General features: G+C 38.7%; 1 protein-coding gene across 2 annotated transcripts in view; it reads left to right on the top strand.

Moving 5' to 3' along the window:
* LOC132841499 (zinc transporter ZIP11-like) overlaps window positions 1–20,271 on the top strand; it is a 103,777-nt gene that overhangs the window by 10,241 nt on the left and 73,265 nt on the right. For both annotated transcript variants that reach the window (XM_060863836.1, XM_060863835.1), the window contains exon 4: window positions 7,164–7,322. In XM_060863836.1, the coding sequence (XP_060719819.1) occupies window positions 7,164–7,322 (159 nt within the window). The remainder of the gene's footprint in view (window positions 1–7,163; window positions 7,323–20,271) is intronic.

The following is a 20,271-nucleotide window of genomic DNA, read 5'->3' as shown; positions in this document are numbered from 1 at the left end:
CATTTAACAATTATTAAAAACAGGCACGTGCAACCTAGCTAGCAGGTGAAGAACTCAAACAACAAAATCACCAGCTAACTTACTTTAAATTTGCAAGAACTATAGACTAATACAATAACAGGCTTAAATAAACCCAAAACATAAGTCCACTTACAGTTCTCACGGACACGCGTTTTATCAACTGGCTAGTTATCCTCCAGACAGTGACGGCGCACGTCTTTCTCTCATTTCGGCCGTGTGGCGCACGTGCCCGCTCGCGGTATGAAGCGCGTCTGCGCTATTCTCCGAGATGTACTTGACGGCCTTTTGTGCAGCGGAATTTTTTATTTTTTGGACGACTTACTTAAGGTGGTAGGGTTTCCCATCTTCGGCAGGCTGCTCGAACTGCAAAGTACTGCGGGAAACCCTGAAATATTCAGGAATTGCAACTATTTTTATATCCAGTCCCCTTATTTTCAGGGTCTGTAAACTGCTCAAATTGGGCAAAAGCATATAATCATAAATTTTATGGAGAATCCTTTAAATACAAAGACTGCCTGAAATTTGGAACCCATGGACATCATCAAAGACTGGCGTTCCTCCTTTGTCATGCTTTGTCAGGCCTTTCCTGTAGCTGTCTTCAGTTGTTTGATCATGGGTTTTCTGCCTTTAGATTTGTTATCAGGTGAGATCTGTTGATTGTCTTGGCCATTGAAAAAAATTCTGGGTTGCTTTTTTAGTGGTTTTGGTCATTGTCCATCTGGACTGCTATCTGTTGTCCAATCAACTTTGCTGCATTTGGCTAAGTCTGGGCACACACTATATCCCTACACACTTCAGAATTCATCTGGCTGCTTCGGTCGTCCTTCCGATCAGTATTATTACACCTTAACCATTTTAACCATAGTCCAACAGTTCTTACATTATACTGTAGTACAGTGATACCTCGAGATACGAGTTTAATTCGTTCCGTGACCTTGCTCGTATCTCAAATTGCTCGTATCTCAAAGCAATTTTCCCCATTTAAATTAATTGAAATCCCATTAATCCGTTCCAGCTCGCAAAATTCCACTCCAGTTGTTTTGTTTGTGTTTTGAATATGAAAAATGTACAGTACCTTATAAATGACAAATATTGTATAAAAACATACAGTAATAAAAGAGAATGTTAAAAAATAAACTGTAAAGTAAACTGGTTTTACTTTCTAAAGTAAAAAATAGGAAAGGAAAATAATAAATGAATAAATAGATAAATAAATAATTAAATAATTAGAGAGAGAGGGAGAGAGAGAGAAAAATATGTGGAGATTTATGATGTAAACTGGTTCAACGAACACAGGTTCCTGCATGGTGGAGTCGGGGTTGTGGGGGGGGAGCTTACATCGCAGCAGCAGCGAAGCACTAGAAAGTGGCTCAGTGAATGGAAATTTAAATGGTCGGGTAATATGGATGTCGTAACTGGATTGGTGCGCGTCGTGGACAGCTGATTAACAGCTGATGCACGCTTGACGCGATGCTTGATTTCTCTTAACTGAACTTAATTGCTACAATTTATGTTTTCTTTACATTAATTTTGCTTAATTTTCTTCATCGCTTTTCTCTTCACTTGTTTTTGCTTTTTTTGTCACTCTTTCCTCACTAACATCTGCCGGTCGTTTTAATAAAAACCTGTCCGGTCAGCATATCAGATGCGGTGTAGTCGCACAAGTTCAAATTTTTTAACGGATCCAACGCTTAAAACAGATCCGAAAATTATGGCTCCGCAGATGGTCAGCACCTCACGCAGCCCCTTTGCGACTCTCCATAGGAAATTAATGACTTCCTGTTTATCTGCCGTTGTTTGTCGTGTGCAGTGGAAAGGCGGCTTTAACTGAGTGAGACATGGGAAGCTGAGGCGAGGGAAACAGAGCACACGTGGTTGTTGGGGATCTTTGTTTCGGCGGCGGCGGCGGCTCGGATGCTCGTATCTCAAGCCAAAAATATGGTCGAATCACAGCTCGTATCTCAAAAAATTTGTATGTCAAAGCACTCGTATCTCGAGGTATCACTGTATCTGTCTCCTTATGCACACAAAACTCAGTTATCTCTGGGACAGCAAAGAAAACTTTCATTAGACATTAAAAGTAACATTATTTGCATTACTCGTAACCGATCTGGGGTCTCATTTATAAAACTGTGCGTAGGATCCCTACTAAAAGTTTACGTACGCCCAAAAGCCAAAAATGGCGTATGCCAAAAAAAATTGCGATTTATAAAACTGTGTGTACGCACTCCTCTAAGCAATGTTCCCTTTATAAATCACAGATCACCCACAGATGTGTGTACATGAACCAGCCTCAAATCCCGCCCTGTACACGCCCATTTTTAACCATAAATAGTCGATGCAAATCACTGCACGGGCACGAGAGTGGACCTCGTTATAATGAGTTTCCTCTGCGCTCTGCGTGTTTAAAAATGGGGTGAGGAGCCAGCGTCTCGGGGTAGCCACTGTTGCCTGCAGGTTATAATTATATTAAAAGCAACATTGTAATAATTATATTAAAAACAAAATTGTTACAGTTTCTACTTTTTAATATTGTTAAACTCACCAAGAAGCCAGTCATCACGTACTGTGCCTGCATTTAGTCTGTTCCCTACACTGCTATGTGTCAAGATAAAGGAATCATGTGTTGAACACAAAATTGAGGATTACTTATAGTTTTTTTTTATATAAATAATTTACATGTCTGCCAATTCCCGCTGGAAACAGCCGGTTGCCAAGAACCCCAGAGTGGTGAGGACTTGTATTTGGACTGGGATGGCATGGTTCCGGCGTGTTGCCCTCTTTAATACTGGACCCAATTCAACACATAGATCTAAGAGCACAGCTCTAGGGAATCTAAATCGGCTTATTAGCCAGTCATCATAATGGGCCAGGAAATCATCACAGTCCCTGAAAACTCGTTCTCTCCTTATTCTGCAATTGGCATAATCCTCCAACAGTGCCAGCAGTGCCATCATGAAGCATGAAGCAAATGTTATAGTGAATACATGCTTCTTCATGACGGTTTTGTAATGAACACCGTAATAGGACCGATGATGAGTAGCGATTGTGCTTCATGACTGTATTTGCAGACTTTGACATTTTATGATTATATGTACATTAAGGAAAATATTTCGTTTTTACACTGTGCTCTGCAGTTCTTTAATAAAAGGGTATTTCATGCTATTCTGTATCACATGTAGTCATACATATATAGCCTAAAACACATGTATCACATGTGTCACTACATGTATCACATGTAGTCATATACATATATAGCCTAAAACAATCGACACAAATAACACTGTTGGATATAATCTTCATGGATATAACGTATGAAATGGAGTGAAAATTAAATGTCATTAATTCTTATAATCGTTCTTCTCACATGCATTTTCTACAATCTAACTTCAGTTCACGACCTCCCCATCTGTGTCGCCAATTCCCTTTGTCTCCAGAATGTGCGTACGCACGTCTCAAAGTTTGCTTAAAGGTGCGCACATTCTCCCGTCAAGTTTGTTTTTTATAGATCACAACCTTTGCGCGAAAACTGCCGTACGCACGTTTCCAGCCCCGTTTTGTGCGTATGCACGCTTTATAAATGAGACCCCTGGTCCTTTCTGTCTCCAGTGAATGGCAGAAGCGGAAAAAGGACCCACTCCTAGGAAATTTAACCCTTATATCTACCACAAGGTTACAGATGGAAAACTCATGAAGAGGTGTAGTTTTTGGTCTAGGATTTGGAGCCCTGATATTATAAATAGTGTTTTTTTTTTTGGGTCCAATTTGAGAATGATGTGAATGTTTTATTTATCTAAGCATCTTATTTAATTCTAGTTTTATTTTGCGTCTTTATTTGGAAAGCAAGGGAAATTGATGTGAAGATCAATTTTGAGGGAGATTTAAGTTATGGAAGTTCTTTTTGTCTCACTATTTTTACGATGAGCCTTAAACTGACACAGAAATGCTGCTAGCATGGCCTCATTAACTCTGTCTATTAGCTGACAGCAACATTGGGCTTGCTGTGGGCAGTAAAAGTCCTATTAATCTTTAATTGAGAGCAGAAACTGACAAGTTTTAACAATCTGTTTTTAAAGCACTATGGGTTTTTATCATAGGTCTCTAGCCAGACTAAAGCTATATCTAAGAATTAATTGCCAAATGAAGTTTGTCACTATTAAAAGATACTGCACATTTGCCTGTGTAATGATGATAAATCGACTTTAGTCCTTTCATCTGCTTACTTGCTGAGGTGAGGGGGTGCTGCTGTAATTCCTAGAGCATGTCTGATTTAGTCAGATCTTTGATAGATTTGCACTGTTCAAAAAATTCATGGACAGTCTTTGGTGCTACTTTGTGGCTTCGGATGATCCGATAACTTCACAGAGGCTTTCAATTGGATTTCAGTTTTGGGGAACTTTTGTGTCAGTCAATGGCATCAGTGCCAGAGTCATCCAGAAACTGCCTAAATACGGTGTCAGGTTTGGCATTACATTGCATCTACCCACTGTACCTGCATAAGGTCTGACAATCATCCCTGTACCAGACCATCACTGAGCCAACACCAAATTGGTCATGCTGGATGATGTTGCATGCAGCATTACAGTCCCTATGACATCTTTAGACTCTTTGGCATTTGTCACATGTGCTCAGTGTAAACCTGCTTTCATTTGTGAAGATAACGGTGCACCAGTGGAGGACCTGCCAATTCTGGTGTTCTCTGGCAAATGCACAGCTCTCTCTAGAAGTTTCTCTAGTGTTTTGAATAGCTTGGTCAGAAACATGCATACCAGTAGCCTGCTAGAGGTCATTTAATAGGTCTCTGGCAGTGTTCTTCCCGTTCCTTCTGTGAAAGGAGGAATAGGAATGCTGTCAGAGCCCTACAAAATTAAGCACAGGAGGATCACAGGCTGGTGAGAAGGAGCTGCTGCTGGGATGTTGCCTTTTTAAGACTCTGTCCAGCTCTCCATGTGTATTGCCCATCTCACACGAGCTGGACTATCTGTAAATGTGTGTAAACTGATTGGGTTGCAGGTACTGGCTGATGCTACAAGTAGACTAGGACCCTAACATTTTTTTTTTTGAACAGTGCAGTTTCAACTAGAATATATTGTGGTAGACAAATAAAATAAATATAACTCTGTCTGGGCTGAAATATTTATGTACCTGGATGTATCTTGCAATCTACCTGTCAAACTAAGTAGTAGATAAAAAAAAAAATTAACCTGATTTAAGTATTTAAGCCCATATCTTCCAAACCAGATGTAGTAATATCTATCCCCACTCAACACATATTCGCTCCACACATCTCTGCTCAGCACATCTCTGCTCAGCATTTCCCAATTCATCACATGCCAATTAAACACGTCCCCACTCAATACGCAGAAACTTTACACATCCTCACTCATCATATGCAGCATAAGTACATAATCTTGAAGAGATTATCAGAAGTAGGACAGAAATTTCAAACTGTGTGAAGACCAAGCATTTATCAGTTCTAATTAATCGTATGTGAGCAATAAAAAGAGGTGTTTGTGTGATTTTGCTGTATTGGGAGCTAAACAGATAACAGATGAGACATTAGTGAATCTGATAGTTGTCTTTCTTTCATCTTTTCTTCACATGTTGTGTCAGGTGTGTTTTCATTTGTTGAAGATTCATTAGTAATTAATAAGATGTATTAGTGTATAGTCAAGTGTGGGGTTATTTGTAAGGAAAAGGCATGGTTTTGATTAAGATATAGTGCTGGTGTCTCCTTTTGGTTTTGTGCTTTCATTAATGAAAGGTCTTGGGGACAAATGAACACACATTTGATCATCTTCTGCCAGAGCGTGTTGGACTTGAGAGAAAGTGTGAAGATCTTCTTTATGCTTTTCTTAGATGCTGTGCCTGTAGCTGTGATAAATTAGGCCAAACGTATAAACCAAATCCAGTGTTTCTTTACACATATATCTCGAGGTGTTCAACCGACAGGATTTTTTTTTACCGTCTCTTCCACTTTCTCCCCTCACTGTACCCACTGATTTATTTATTTCATGATGTTCCGAGAGTAGGGGGGCACGGTGACTTGGTGGTTAGCACGTTCGCCTCACACCTCCAGGGTTGGGGGTTCGATTCCCGCCTCAGCCTTGTGTGTGTGGAGTTTGCATGTTCTCCCCGTGCCTCTGGGGTTTCCTCCGGGTACTCCGGTTTCCTCCCCAAACACATGCATGGTAGGTTGATTGGCATCTCTGGAAAATTGTCCGTAGTGTGTGAGTGCGTGAGTGAATGAGAGTGTGTGTGTGTGTGCCCTGTGATGGGTTGGCACTCCATCCAGGGTGTATCCTGCCTTGATGCCCAATGACGCCTGAGATAGGCACAGGCTCCCCGTGACCCGAGGTAGTTCGGATAAGCTGTAGAAGATGAATGAATGAATGAATAATAATAATAATAATAATAATAATAATAATAATAATAATAATAATAATGTTTTCTTTCTTTTTGTAGGAAAGCAAAAGATATCTGATAAAGATCTGTATAACCCAATTGTTGGGCTAAAATTCAGGTTTTTTTCTTGAAATCCAATGAGCTCCATATTAATATCATGTGTAAGCTATATAATTTTAAACATGCAGTGTTTCCTGATGGACTGGGTACAGACTTTTCCCATGTCATACACCTGGTCCCCTGTATATATACTAATATATATTTTACTTTAATACTTTAAAGACTCCCACTCCTTAAAATGCCTTAAATGAGAACAGGTTTTCATTTTCTTATTACATCTAAAAGACATCACCTACTTTCTTATTAGTGTGCAGTGCATTCTGTTAGAGTGAGAGGTGCAATATTGATTTTTCCTTTCTTGTGATGAACCATTTCAAGATATGTATTAGACAAAATGCCAGGCTAAGATTACATATAATATAGTCAGAGTAAATTTTGTGGTAAATATTGTGGTAGTGTAATATAGTGTAGGAATTATCAAATATATTGCACAAATATAGGGAGTAATATGGAATTATAAATCTATCAATGGTCAGATGTTATTGGGTAAACGAGGGTCATTGTTGATTTCAGAACATTTGTTATTGGAGTTATAACACTGATTCTGTATAATTTTATGCTTGATCATGTCATGTTTATTTATTTATAAAAAAAATATATTTTTTTATTATCCATAGGTGATGTTGGCGGCCTCATACTGGTCCCTACTGGCCCCTGCTATTGAAATGGCAGAAGAATCTGGCAAATATGGGTCGTTTGCATTCTTCCCTGTTGCTATTGGCTTTGTCCTGGGAGCAGCATTTGTTTATTTTGCAGATCTAATGATACCATTTCTGGTGAGTAGTTTGTTTGTTCTTTTGTTGCAGCTGATTCTCTGGGCTCTTCATCTTCATCTGCATTAGGAGGCCTCCTGGTGGGCATCTGATGGTTGGGTGAAAAATGAATCATAGTGGGATGTTTTGTTTAACTGGTTTGAATTTCAGGTTGTAACACTTTAACTTTAACTTTGTCTTGTTTAAAGAGGTGAATACTAATTCAGGACACTGGCAGATAGCATTAAGTGGGGGGAATGAACAGATAGGTCATCCACACACAAAACCCAATGTAGTAGATCACAAAGATGCTGAATGCAGACACTCAAATATCAGCAAAGAGAAAACCTGCAGTTCTGCTTTACATGTTGCATGCATCAGTTGGACTGAATTGTACAGGTAGACAGATGTAATGAATATGTATGGGCTCAGTAAGTAAATAAATCTCACCCTGCTCACCTGAGCTGAATGTCTTATTTATGTTCTAGCACCTTCTCAGATAATATTTGTTCAGCATGAAAGAAACTGATTTCTCATGGTACTTCATTTCCTATGAGTGGGCAAGTAAGAGTGTGCACAAACGGAGCAGTGAGGAATCAGCATTTCTCATCCTCTCTCTAATCCACATGAGCTGCACTTGGCTAGAACTGCTTGTGAAGTTTGGACAGCTGTTGGGTTTCTTTTTTACTGGCACTTAGCAAACAAGAGCCTTACAAAAAAGAGAGATTGGTGAGCAACACAATCCCAGCAACCCCCAGCAGAGCAATTGCTACAGCCATGCATCAGCAGAGAACACATTTGCACTTTCATCATTCCCACTAGCGACTGTTGTGTCTCCAGGATAAGGAGCCAGAACAAGCTTCAGCAATTCAAGTGATGTGATCTCCAGCTGTTGCAGAATTGAGCATCCAGCAAACATACCCCTAGTGGGCTTTGTTATAAAGCTAAATCTTACTCCCTAGATTACTAATCAGAGATGAATAATGGGCAACTGGCATTGTATCGTAGGCATGTTATGGCCAAAAATGCTCTTATTCATGTTGGTCTGCAATGCAGACATAAATTATACTAGAATTCTTTACACTGGAAAGGGCTGTGTACAGTCTCATGGTATATTGTTTGACTACTGTGATCAATGTAGTCTTAATGTACAAAAAAATTCAGCTAGTTTTATTTGTATAGGCTTCTCAAACAAGCCAGTGGCACGTTGATTGAACACAAATGCCTGTGCTTTAAATTCCTCTGGTAACATGGATAAAGTAAACATGAGGTCATCTTCCTTGTATTGGATTTAAGTGTTACTGAGTAAATGATACTTACATGATTCTAGAGGGTTTCCTAGTAAATGTAACTTTACTGTTGGATACTTTCAAGGGGTGAAAATATTGATTGCCCTTTCTGGTCGAAAAATATTATAACATTTTGTCAAATCCTTAATCAGTTTCTAGATTAATCTCCAAGCTGTGAGTCTCAATTCCACACATTCTGACATAAGAATGAAGATTAAAATCTATGACATGATTACTGTAGTCATTTCAGCCTGTCTTGTGATTTTGTTTCTAACATATAGTTTTCTTATATTTTCTTACTTAAACATATTTGTTTTTGAGAGAAAATGCTAATTTTGGAGCAGAGTATAAGGACAGCAGTTGTGTGCATCATTATTTGTCTCTTGACTTGTAGTCCTCAGTAATGATGAAGACTGTACTGATGTTGATCAGTGCTTAGACACTGCAGTGAAGGCTCTTAAATTCAGTTTTGACCCTGTGGGGTTACTTCTTATTGCTGAAATGTATTCAGTACACACTCTGTACAGGAAGTAAGAGCCTCAAATCAGCTCTCTATCAGTGTGATGTACAATGCATACATTCATTGCACACATCAGTGTATGATTCATACATAATATGTGAGTTCACATTGAAAAACTTTCAGATGTAGGTACAACTGAATTTGGGAACACATTGCCAAACATTGAAGGAAATCAATTTTGTACCAAATAGAATTTTTCTTGTAATAATATATAAATACATTATATATATATATATATGTATGTATGTATGTATGTATTTATATACGTATATGTTGCCAACCAACTAACCACCACCGAAGCTTCCATAGTAACCAGTGAGAAACCCCCAGTGTAACCATATCAACAATCTAGCAAACACTTAGCACACCCTAGCAACACCAGGTTGTTTAGGCTGTGTGTTCTCTCTGTGTTTTCTTTATAAAAGTTATTTTTCTGGTATTTAATCTGCTATGACTCAATCTTCAGCCTACTTATTTTTATTTTGGATATTGTCCTGTTTCACACTAGTTTTATTATTTCAAAATTGTTAGCTCTGAAAAGTGCAAAAACTCTATGAGAACCCACACACTGACTTTCCCTTCACACTGTCTAGAGAAGCTGCTCCGTATTGTTTTGCTGTGGTGAATGGATCGGTGTAATGAACTTACGAGATCTCAATAAATCATTGGAAATGCAAAAATGGACATTTAAAATGCTTGTTGTATATTAAAGCCTGTAATTTTGAGCACTACACAGTAGAAAGTACATTTTGGAAGAACCACATTAGATCGGCTGCATGAACACGAGACGTGACCTGAAAGTGTTGACCTGTATTTTAGTGCTTGTTATTTTTGTGCTGCTCTTATATTTTCATCATTGAGTCTTTGCAGGAAGTCATAAGACAGTGGAGGTCTTTGTCCTGTGGAGGCCTTGTTCATTCCTGCTTTATCTTTGGTTCGTATAAACACTGAATGATGGCTCCTCATATTCTGAAGTTTAAATCATCATGTGTTAGAGTTTTAGGCACTGATCCTATTTTAGAACTTTATATTAGTGTTCTCTAATTCTGCTTTTGCAGGCTATTAGATATGTGTGTGAAAAATTTATGTCCTGTCTGTAACCTTTATTACAGCGAGTTTACAAATGTCTCAAGATGAAAGCTGCTGCATTATATATTGCAATGTGTATATTGCAGCATATCTTTAGATAGAGAAAGAAAGAGTACTAAACAGCATGTAGTACTCTAAACAGCACTGCATTGTGGGTAATTTAGGAACATTTTTATCCCAAGTGAAAATAGACCAACGTTTTGAAAAAAGATGTTTAAACTGAAAACTCAGAATTTCATTACAAGATAAATTCTGACCTGAAGACCACGTGCTGATTATAAAGATTAATATGCATATCCAGGAAACACGATATTGATCACACATACGACAGAGGCGATGTAGTTAGTGGTGGTGTGTTTTCTGTGAAGAAGAAAATGGGGACTCTCGATGTGTAGCAAATGAACTTTAATAGCTGTAGTTAGGAATTCATGCCGGGACATTAAAGTGCTCTGAACATTAAAGTGCTTTGTGAGAATAGAAAATGCACTTTGTGTATTGAGCTGCTTTGTGCACAGGTGCATTGTCATGCTCTGGGTTCCATTATAAATTGTAAGCTATGCATCGAATAACATTGGTATATTAAGTTTGCAGACTAAACACATTATATTCTCAAAAAAGAGCTACAATTGGTCTCATGTGCATTCTATAAATGAGGCATTGAATGTCTGATGTGTTTGAGTTCTGTGTGCTCATAAAGAAAATATAGAAATGTGTCTCAGTATAATAAAAGGATTCCAAAAGGCATGTAAACTATATTTATATATTCCACACTCATTTGAAATTCTATAAACATTAATTTATAATTGTTTTAATTTCAAACTTTCGACAAGATTGCATTGATCCTGGACAGATAGAAATTTAATTTCAATCAAATTGCATTTGATTTTTTTCTTACTAGGATAAAAATACATATGTGATTAGAGGAAAATTTGGGGTCTGGAAAGTTGTGAATAATTCATAGAGAAGTAGAGCTTTTAGGCTTATTTATTCATGCTATGTATATGGAGCTGATTCCAGGCAGTGCATGTAGCATCTGAGTGTGTGACGGGACAAAGGAAAGGCTAAGCAGTGTGTTTGCTTCTGAATAATCAGTACCTGCTGAAATGTCAGCTTGTAGTTTGAGCCTGTGTGACTGAGACACACACACACTCACACACAAACACACTCACACACACACTTACCTGTTTATAAGAAAACCAGACCAGATCAGCCATCAGGCAGATGGAAAGGATTGAGTAGAAAAGGTAAAAAATGAAAAAGAAACTAGTATATTTGGATGGACTGCAGACAAAATGGATTATAGTAGTTCTTAAAAGGCCCGATCTAACATATGCTGGTGACTGTTTACTAATGGTTACAGTTTTCATTACTAGTCATTTAATTGAGAATCCACATTAGCACTCGCAAACAACTGTCTTCAACAATGTTGCCCCTCTGTATTTCTGCCCTTGTGAACGCTGTCCTTTAGTCTCTTTGTCTCAGACACTTATTCTCTCCCCTGCGCTGCTTTGTGCTTCGTCACCTGGAACAGATTGTCTGCATCAGTACTAACCTTTCATATCAGTCGCTTCACCGCTGGGGTACTAGCTGTTTAGCAGGGAGGAAGGGCATGAGACTGGTGTGTTTGCGTGTGTGCATGTGTGTGTGTTTGGGTGTGTTTGTGTGTGTGTTTGTGTGTGCGTGCATGTGAGCGTGTGTGCGTGTGCATGTTTGTGTGTGTGCGTGTGCATGTTCGTGTGTGTATGTGCGTGTGCATGTTTGTGTGTGTGCGTGTGCATGTTTGTGTGTGCGTGTGCATGTTTGTGTGTGTGCGTGTGCATGTTTGTGCGTGTGCGTGCGTGTGTGTTCTCTCAGGTGGAGAGGAGTTCTCTGAGGATCCATCCTTGGTGAATATAGCAAATGATGATGCTGCACTCTGGCAGTTCAATTTGCCCGAATGACTGAATGGAGAATGGCTTTATTAGAAGGAACACATCACACACTTCTGCAGCACTGTTGACCTGTAACTGAGAGCACAGGCAAACTGCAATTAAATCCTAGTCACTGACAATTTATGTGTCTAGTGGTGAAAGGTACATGCCTCGTCTTTGGAAATGATTGGCTATTAAAGCGATAAAGACATATAGATGTTACTGCTCGAAACCCATTCTCTTTATAGAATCTCAAACTTGTTCATTTCCTTAGGATACATTCCAGTCCATGCTTTACTTTGCAGTGACACATATTCAGCATTAGAGATGTACTAATCATGTACTTAGGGTCAGGACAGATATTTGTCTGATGCCGGGATTACTAAATTTGACATATTTTTTGATCCCTTCCATGGACACTGCATGGCCAAAAACCATGTGCATTAATAGAGTCTTTACCTTTTTGTTGTTTCCTCTTTGCAGCCATGGTCATGCTGGAACATGTTTGTGCTCCTTAGCTCCAGTGATAGGAAATCTTTCTAGACAATTGTGTGTTTCTAGCCTTGTGGTGAAGACACACACATGGTCAACGTTGTGACGTTTATGTCAATGTTTATGTGCTTTGAGTTTTCTGCTGCTTGTGTCTTTCTTTCTCTTCTCAGTTAATCCGGAGTCGGTGGGTTTGCTTGTTTTCTGTCCACATGGCTACTCCAGAGAGAGCTCATTTATAAAAGATTTATTCCATCAGTGGTGAGAACAGATACCACCTGTAACCCAAGTCTCAACTGAAGACGAATGACTGTGTGTATGCATGCGCATGCATGTGTGTGTGTAAGTGTGTGTATGCGTGGGTGCAGATGTGAGTACTGTATGTGTGTGCATGTGCATGTGTGAGAGTGTGCATGTATGTGTGTCTGTGTATACACTTCAGGGTTTCCCACAGAAAATTTGTTAGTTAAGGCGGTAGGGTTGGGCGGGGCTTCTTTGTGAGATAGACCACAGACACTGAACTACGTTTAACAATTATTAAAAACAGGCACATGCAACCTAGCTAGCAGATGAAGAACTCAAACAACAAAATCACCAGCTAACATTAAATTTGCAAGAACTATAGACTAATACAATAACAGGCTTAAATAAACCCAAAACATAAGTCCACTTACAGTTCTCACGGACATGCGTTTTATCAACTGGCTAGTTATCCTCCAGACATTGACGGACCACGTCTTTCTCTCATTTTGGCCATGTGGCGTACGTGCCCGCTCGCGGTGTGAAGCGCGTCTGCGCTATTCTCTGAGATGCACTTGACGGCCTTTTGTGCAGCGGATTTTTTTTTTTTTTTGGACGACCTAGTTAAGGCGGTAGGGTTTCCCAGCTTAGGCGGGCCGCCCGAACTGCAAAGTGCTGCGGGAAACCCTGCACTTGAGAGTGTTACTGATTCGTTTCTTTGTGAATTTGCATTTATTGTCTTCATCTTTCCGCTATAAGCTTGTGAATACCGGAGCAGGTTGTGCTTGACAACAAGCATGCAGCAACAAGTGCCATGACAACCGCCTCCCTATCTAATAGAAGGTGGCATTTGATTCTAATGTTTTAGAACGAGTTTCTGTGGCCTCATCACCTCGTCTGTCACATGGTCATGATTGTGAACACCTTGAGACAGTCAGTTTCGAGGAAATAAATTTGGGCTCTCTAGTCATGTTGCAGATGTGTAACACTGAACAGATGAAGAAGCAGATGTTTCATTGTGTCATCACTGTTGTTCTTCAAAATTTCTTCTAATTGCTGTGATATGTTTATTCCTCTGTAATCATGTGGATACATTACAATACTCTCTTAGCTGTATTGCTCAAACTTCCACATTTGGGGGCTGTGGATCATGCTGTAGTTGCCAAGCCCTGTCCTACCTTAGAGAAAACTCTGACAGCTATAACATGATAGCTGACCTTATTAGTTAGGTTAGTTAGTTATTATTAGTTATTAAATACTAATTATTAATTAAATACTAACCTTAATAGTTAAATACTAATTAAATACTAACCTTATTAGTTATTAATTAGTTACAACCATTAATACAGCCTTTGGAAAACAAACATCTTTCGGTAATCCATAATATTTTTTTGGGGCCTTTTTGTGCATGTCGGTGATTCATGGTGGTCTGCCCTTGAGTCACATGTAATAGATATTCTTTAAGACTGGCTAGCATCTATACATTGTCTTGTTTAATCATGTCACATATGTAAGCAGGCATTGTAGTGTAAGGAATTGTTATCTGTGTAGCTATGAATGAAAAATAACTGGTGAGACTATAGATGGTGAAGAGCTGCACAGGACCTGGTTATGTTAGAGTGTGTAGACTCAGATGGAACTGATGTATGATGTATAGAGGTTTATCAGAGGTTTTGGGATTTCTCGCTTTTGTTTTACATGTACTTGTGGGCTGTGTTTATGTACAACATGTGACTAATGTTAACAGTGAGGAAGATTTCATTTCTTGCACTTGTTTGGCTGTGTTCAGATAAATCTGTCCTGAAGCATGTTTAACAATGTGTTAAATGTAGTTAAAATAAAAATCATGGCTCGTAGTTAAAATGTGAGAAATGAGCATATAGGTGGATTCAGAAGCTCTGTACTTTTTTTTCCCTGCTCCTAATATAAACCATGCTGTAATTTCAGGTGTCTTAACAGTTTCCATCACGGTTATTGTATTGTGCGTGGGCCCAGACAAGAGAAGGAGAAAAAGGAAATTGCAGAGGGTTTTATCTACAAATTGAGCATGACCTCCTGATGTCATCTCTTTTTTCATGCTCTGAGAATTATGTTGAATTTCTCTGACGCTGGTAATTACCCTCAGTGCTGGATTCACTGTTTGAGAAATTCTTAGTTTAACAGCACATTTTCTTCCAAATGCCACAGAATTTCACACATCATTATATTGCTGCTTTTTTCTATTTTTCTTTGAATAGGTATAATTTGATTGGTAATAATCAGGTGATTTTGCATGTCATACGTCAGTTGAAAAGCAGAGTTACAAAGCATATAGACTGTTTTTTTCTTTGGCTTTGTTTTATTTATTATTATATTATTTATTCACTTATCAGTTTATTTCTAATTAAATTTTACCTATTAATATTCCAGGCCAATTCCCATCCATTAGGCATCTCTCCCCTTTAACACTGCTCATCACATATCTAACAGTATTAAACCTGCCAACCTGTAACATTTGTCCTACAGTTAATCTGTATAGAAATCTGTCAGTCTATAATTAACTCGGAAGTTGTCAGCGTACTGTATTTTCACTCTTTTTTTATTTGTGGTAATTTTCAGTGTTTTGTGAGTTTATTGTGCAGGTTTGTGATATTCTTGGGTTATTACACCTGTTGCTTTTGTGGCTGAATCTTCCTTTTGGGGATTAATAAATTACTTTAGTCTACTCATTCAGATGAAGGTACCAACCAGGGAAGGTGAAGGCTATCATGTGTTTCCTCAAAGACGAGTGAAGCCAGCCAGCCTTTTTATGGTCATGGTGCGCTGTTACACACTCAGAGGAAAACTCATGATTGGATAGTGTCACTGTTTAACACTTGGCAGATGCTATTTATCCAGTGAGACTTCCAGAAATTCTTTGTAGTCTTCTTCAGAAATGAATACTCATGCTAACACTGTTAGAGAGGAGCTATACCAAGGTGATACAGAGAAGGTGATAAAAAAAACCTTTGTGCTTACTGAAGTGCTTAGACAGGTGCCTCCAGAGCCCTCAGTTTGATCGTGAGTTTAGCTGTGTCGAGTTTCACATGTTTGAGTGTAAGTGTGTGTGTGTGGGGGGTTGGGTTCTCTGTGCATCTCTGTGATTGACTGATGTCTGGAGTGAAGTTCTCTCATGCACAGTGTTCTGATATTAGGTTCATCAGGTTTATTATCCCTGTTTATTATTATGCAGTCTGCTGATCGGGTAAATCACTTCATTCCACCACCTGGGATCCAGTGTGGAAAAGCACAGGGAACAGTCTTGATGTTTCATTTGTGTACATTGAAGGTAACCATAGACAGTTTTGTATCATCAATGTTTAATCTGATGCTGTAACAGGAGGCCAGTGCAGGAAACACAGCAGTGAGATGTGAGAGATCTTAGGGAGATAGAAAACAAGCTGTAGCTGCATTCAGTAGGGATGGCACACAGGAGTAGTGCTGCTAGGATAACAAGGGACTGAACAAGCACTCTCAGTTCCCTTAATAGAGAGATAAAGGGCCGGATGCTCATGTTGAAACCTGCGAAAATGTCTTTTGTGGGATCACCTATCCTTAAGAGCTATACAGTTAAAATTGAATTGTAATTGTATGCCTGATTTGGGTTGGCAATAAGAGGAGAGAAGAATAGCTGGTTATCCAGAACTACATCAACTTGTAATAAAGGGACTAAGTGGGAGGAAAAAGGGTCCTCAACCACCTCACAAAGTAATAGCATACTGAAAATGAAATGCCGGAGTGAGTGAGCTGAGGCCGAGTCTTTCTACACTCCTCCAGGGTTTTGAAGCAATCTGCAGAGGAAACAAAGCTGGTTAAGAGATTACGATATTCCACTCTCTCAAGTCAAAGTTTTAGTGCTGAGGAACGTAACTGAGATGCCTACTCAATTAACTGGAAATTGCTCTCATTTCTACAAACAAGTTTATGTGGGATTACTCAATTAAGACTGTGCAGTAAATTAGTTAGCTACAATAATTGTAATTTATAGTGCTAATTTTTGATAATCTTAGGGAATAAGTGAGTGCTTAACATTCTGTGAAGAATTAATAGCTTTTATGAAGCCTATTGTTCAATTCAGCATATTTGTAGCTTAACGTTCTTGGCAGGACGTGTGTGTGTTGCTCATGCTGTGGCCATGTTGATTGTATATGATAAAAAAGATTAAAGCAGAAAGACAGAATATATGACTGTCATTAAATGGCACCTTCAGAGTACCCACCAGTGAAAACCTGCTGCCTAAAAAATCTGAGGAAGTCTCAGGAACTTCACAAAGATCATACTACCTTCAGAGACCCCAATAGGTTGAAACCGATCTTGAAAACCTGAAAAAATCTTTTCAGTATCTCATCTCCCATCTACAGTTAATAACACTTTGCATCTGATGAATTGTTATCCATGCTGCAGCTGCAAACATTATGTTTACCCTCTTTTAAATATTGGCCGTCAGACAGTTGATGTCATCATGCTGTCCAAAAAACATTTTATCTCAGTGCCCTCTTGGGAGAAAACCTCAGTCAGGTAGTGTAGGTTCTTGGGTTGGTGTCTCTGGGGCACAACCATAATGGTGTAATGTAGAACTCTGTATAACAGCGTTTCCTTTTCAGTGGTTCCAGGTGAAAATACCCATTCAAAAATGTTAACCATCCAGAGAAACACTGAGAAATGTGAAGACTGGAAACTGAGACATTTTTCCTTTGGTCTATTTTATAAATTTCTTTATTTTTTATTCTTTTGGCTATTGCCACTAGGGTTTGCCACAGGGGATCATTGGCACAAGTTTTATGTCAGATGCCTTCCTGACCCAACCCTCCCATTTTTATCAGGGTTTGGGACCCACACTAACTGTGTACAGACTTGTGCAACCCCAGCTGTGGCAATGTGAGTGAAGAATGCTAGCTGCTAATTAATAATTGTACATTTTATCCATTTCTGGACCTTAATGCAAATCCTAAGTAAAAGGCTAATTATTCTGAATAGTAGATGAGTGGTTAAATTCAAAAGCATTTATTATTTTAAATATCTTCTATGCTCGTGCCCAGGCTGGAAGAAAAGAGATGTGGAATGGAGTTTACAAAAAAAAAAAAAGATCAAAATGAATGAGGAAGATGCAGCTAAATCTTTACTGTTCTGTCTCGCTTCTAGTTTTCTGCAGTAAAGCACTTGATGTTTAATAAATGCCCAGTGAGGCTTTGAGTAACATTATTTAGGTAATGTTCTGGCTCAGCTAGTACTAAAGTAATACTGTAAATACTGAATGTCACACACCTTTCGTGTGTTTATGCTTTTAGATTTTAAGCCCTGCATGTGTTTCTTCACTATTGATAACCTTCTTGTTATTCCTTTGGGGGTCACCATTTTCTTCCTGCATTGTGGAGTGCTGACCAGGTTGATAAATGCAAAGCCTGCTCGCTCATTTCATGTGTTAATTTCCATCCACAAACAATCTACAAACAATCACATTGTATGGTGTATTCACACTACATTCTGCTGTTGTTGTGTTTAGATTGTAGATGTTAACATTGGTATTACTAATTCATTATTAGCTTTCCAGTAAGAAAGCTCCTTCTTTTGGGCATTCTTCTGTTCTGCAGGGTTTATAGGTTTTTCTTATTCCTTACATTAAAGGTGGGGTCTCCGATTTTTGAAAGCCAATGTCGACATTTGAAATCACCAAAACAAACACACCCCTAACCCAAATGGGTCCCACCCCTATATTGATAGCTCCGCCCATACATACATACGTAACCCAGGTAAATAACGGAAAGAAACGTGTCTTTATCATAGCTGAAGGGAAGAACAAAACGATTGCAGATAAACAAACAAGCAAAAATGACACACAAGCATAATCATGCAAAGGACGGCATATATTAGTTCTGTGAAACAAAGCAAAACCAACGTTACTCACCTATTGAGAAGGACAAAAGCGTCTCGGCGTCTTAAGTAAAGTTGAATTTCCCGAGTCAGTAACTCCTGAGCTAAATGCTGATCCTATATTAACACGGATCCTACTTCTTGCCTTATCGTAAGCCTTTCTTCGCTTTCTTTCTTTGTTTTTATCCTTCATGTCAATGTTAAAACCGCTTTCTGCTAATTTCACACATGCGCACTGAACAGTCTCTCCGCCCATATTGACAAGACACGCCCCTTTCTGCTCATTGGATACACGTTTGTTTTGAATTTTGTTTTTGATTTTTTTATTATTCGGCCCGACTCAGTTTTCTGAAACATTTCTCAAAAATCGGAGACCCTGCCTTTAAGTAGAATCCAACAGCTCTGATGTCCTCATCGACTACTGTTTTTACAGTGTTTTTTTTTTTTTTTAAGAAAGAAACATTGAACAGCCAGTTGAGACATTACTTGCGCAGCAAAGTTAAGTCATGAGTTTTAATAAGATGTGGCTTGAATCATTTTCTGGGAACTTACTTTCAGTTCTCAGTTGAGTAGATTACACCATGAACTAAAGTACTGAACACAACTGGGTGGCACAGATTTAGTTAACATGACTGGGTAGCACATGCTCAGCTTGCTGTTGCCATGGGAATTGGAGGAGGGCATGACATGTGAGTCTCCACAGCTGACTGAAATGGAGATCCTCCATCCACAGCTCAGAAGTCTTTTTTTGTGGCACCTAACTTACTGCACTCTATCATTCAGTGACTTGTTACAGGTGTTAAAAATGTAAAAGCACATTAAAATCTATTCGGGAAATTGTCTTATGACAGATTTTACATCATACCATTACCTAATTTCCTGTCCCTAGGACGAGACAACAACAGAACAAGAAAAGCTGTGTGCTTCAGACATGTTAAGTGGAATCACATCAATCCATTGTTTAGCCATCTCCCATTTTGTTTCATTTCAGTTATTGTATTTTAGAATATTGAATCTTTTACTCATTTGAAAATAAGCAAAAAGGACATTTTTTTCCTGCATCAAAAGTTTATTTCATCATGACACCACTGTATCATATTCAATTAGACTTCTCTGTTCATCTTGTACTTGAAGATGTAAGCTACTTATAATAAATTAACTGCATTACCTAACGTGTAATGTTATGTACTGTGGCTCAGGTAGGGTTGCTTTGGACAGCATGTTTTGTTTCACTGTGGATGAGCTTATCAGTACAGCTGTAATGAAAGTTAATTTCATTGTTGTTGTTGAGTTGGAATCCCTCATTAAAGGCTGAAAATAGTTTATCATTAATAACAATATAATGGATGAAAGCCTAGCCAGTGTTTGCTGCATTGTTGTGGGCATTAAATTCCTTGTGCTGACTTTTATGATGATACAGTGTTTTCATGAAATGCACCATGACTCAAGCAAAATACAGACCCTGAACATGGACGTACCCAGAACTAAATGACATTAGTGTCATTGTTTTACGCTCATCCTTAGCACTTTTTTAATGACCATGTTTA

Source organism: Tachysurus vachellii, chromosome 2 (genome assembly GCF_030014155.1).
Source record: "Tachysurus vachellii isolate PV-2020 chromosome 2, HZAU_Pvac_v1, whole genome shotgun sequence".
Lineage (NCBI taxonomy): Eukaryota > Metazoa > Chordata > Actinopteri > Siluriformes > Bagridae > Tachysurus > Tachysurus vachellii.
Note: the sequence above shows the minus strand (reverse complement) of the source record. Positions and strands in the feature narration are given on the sequence as shown.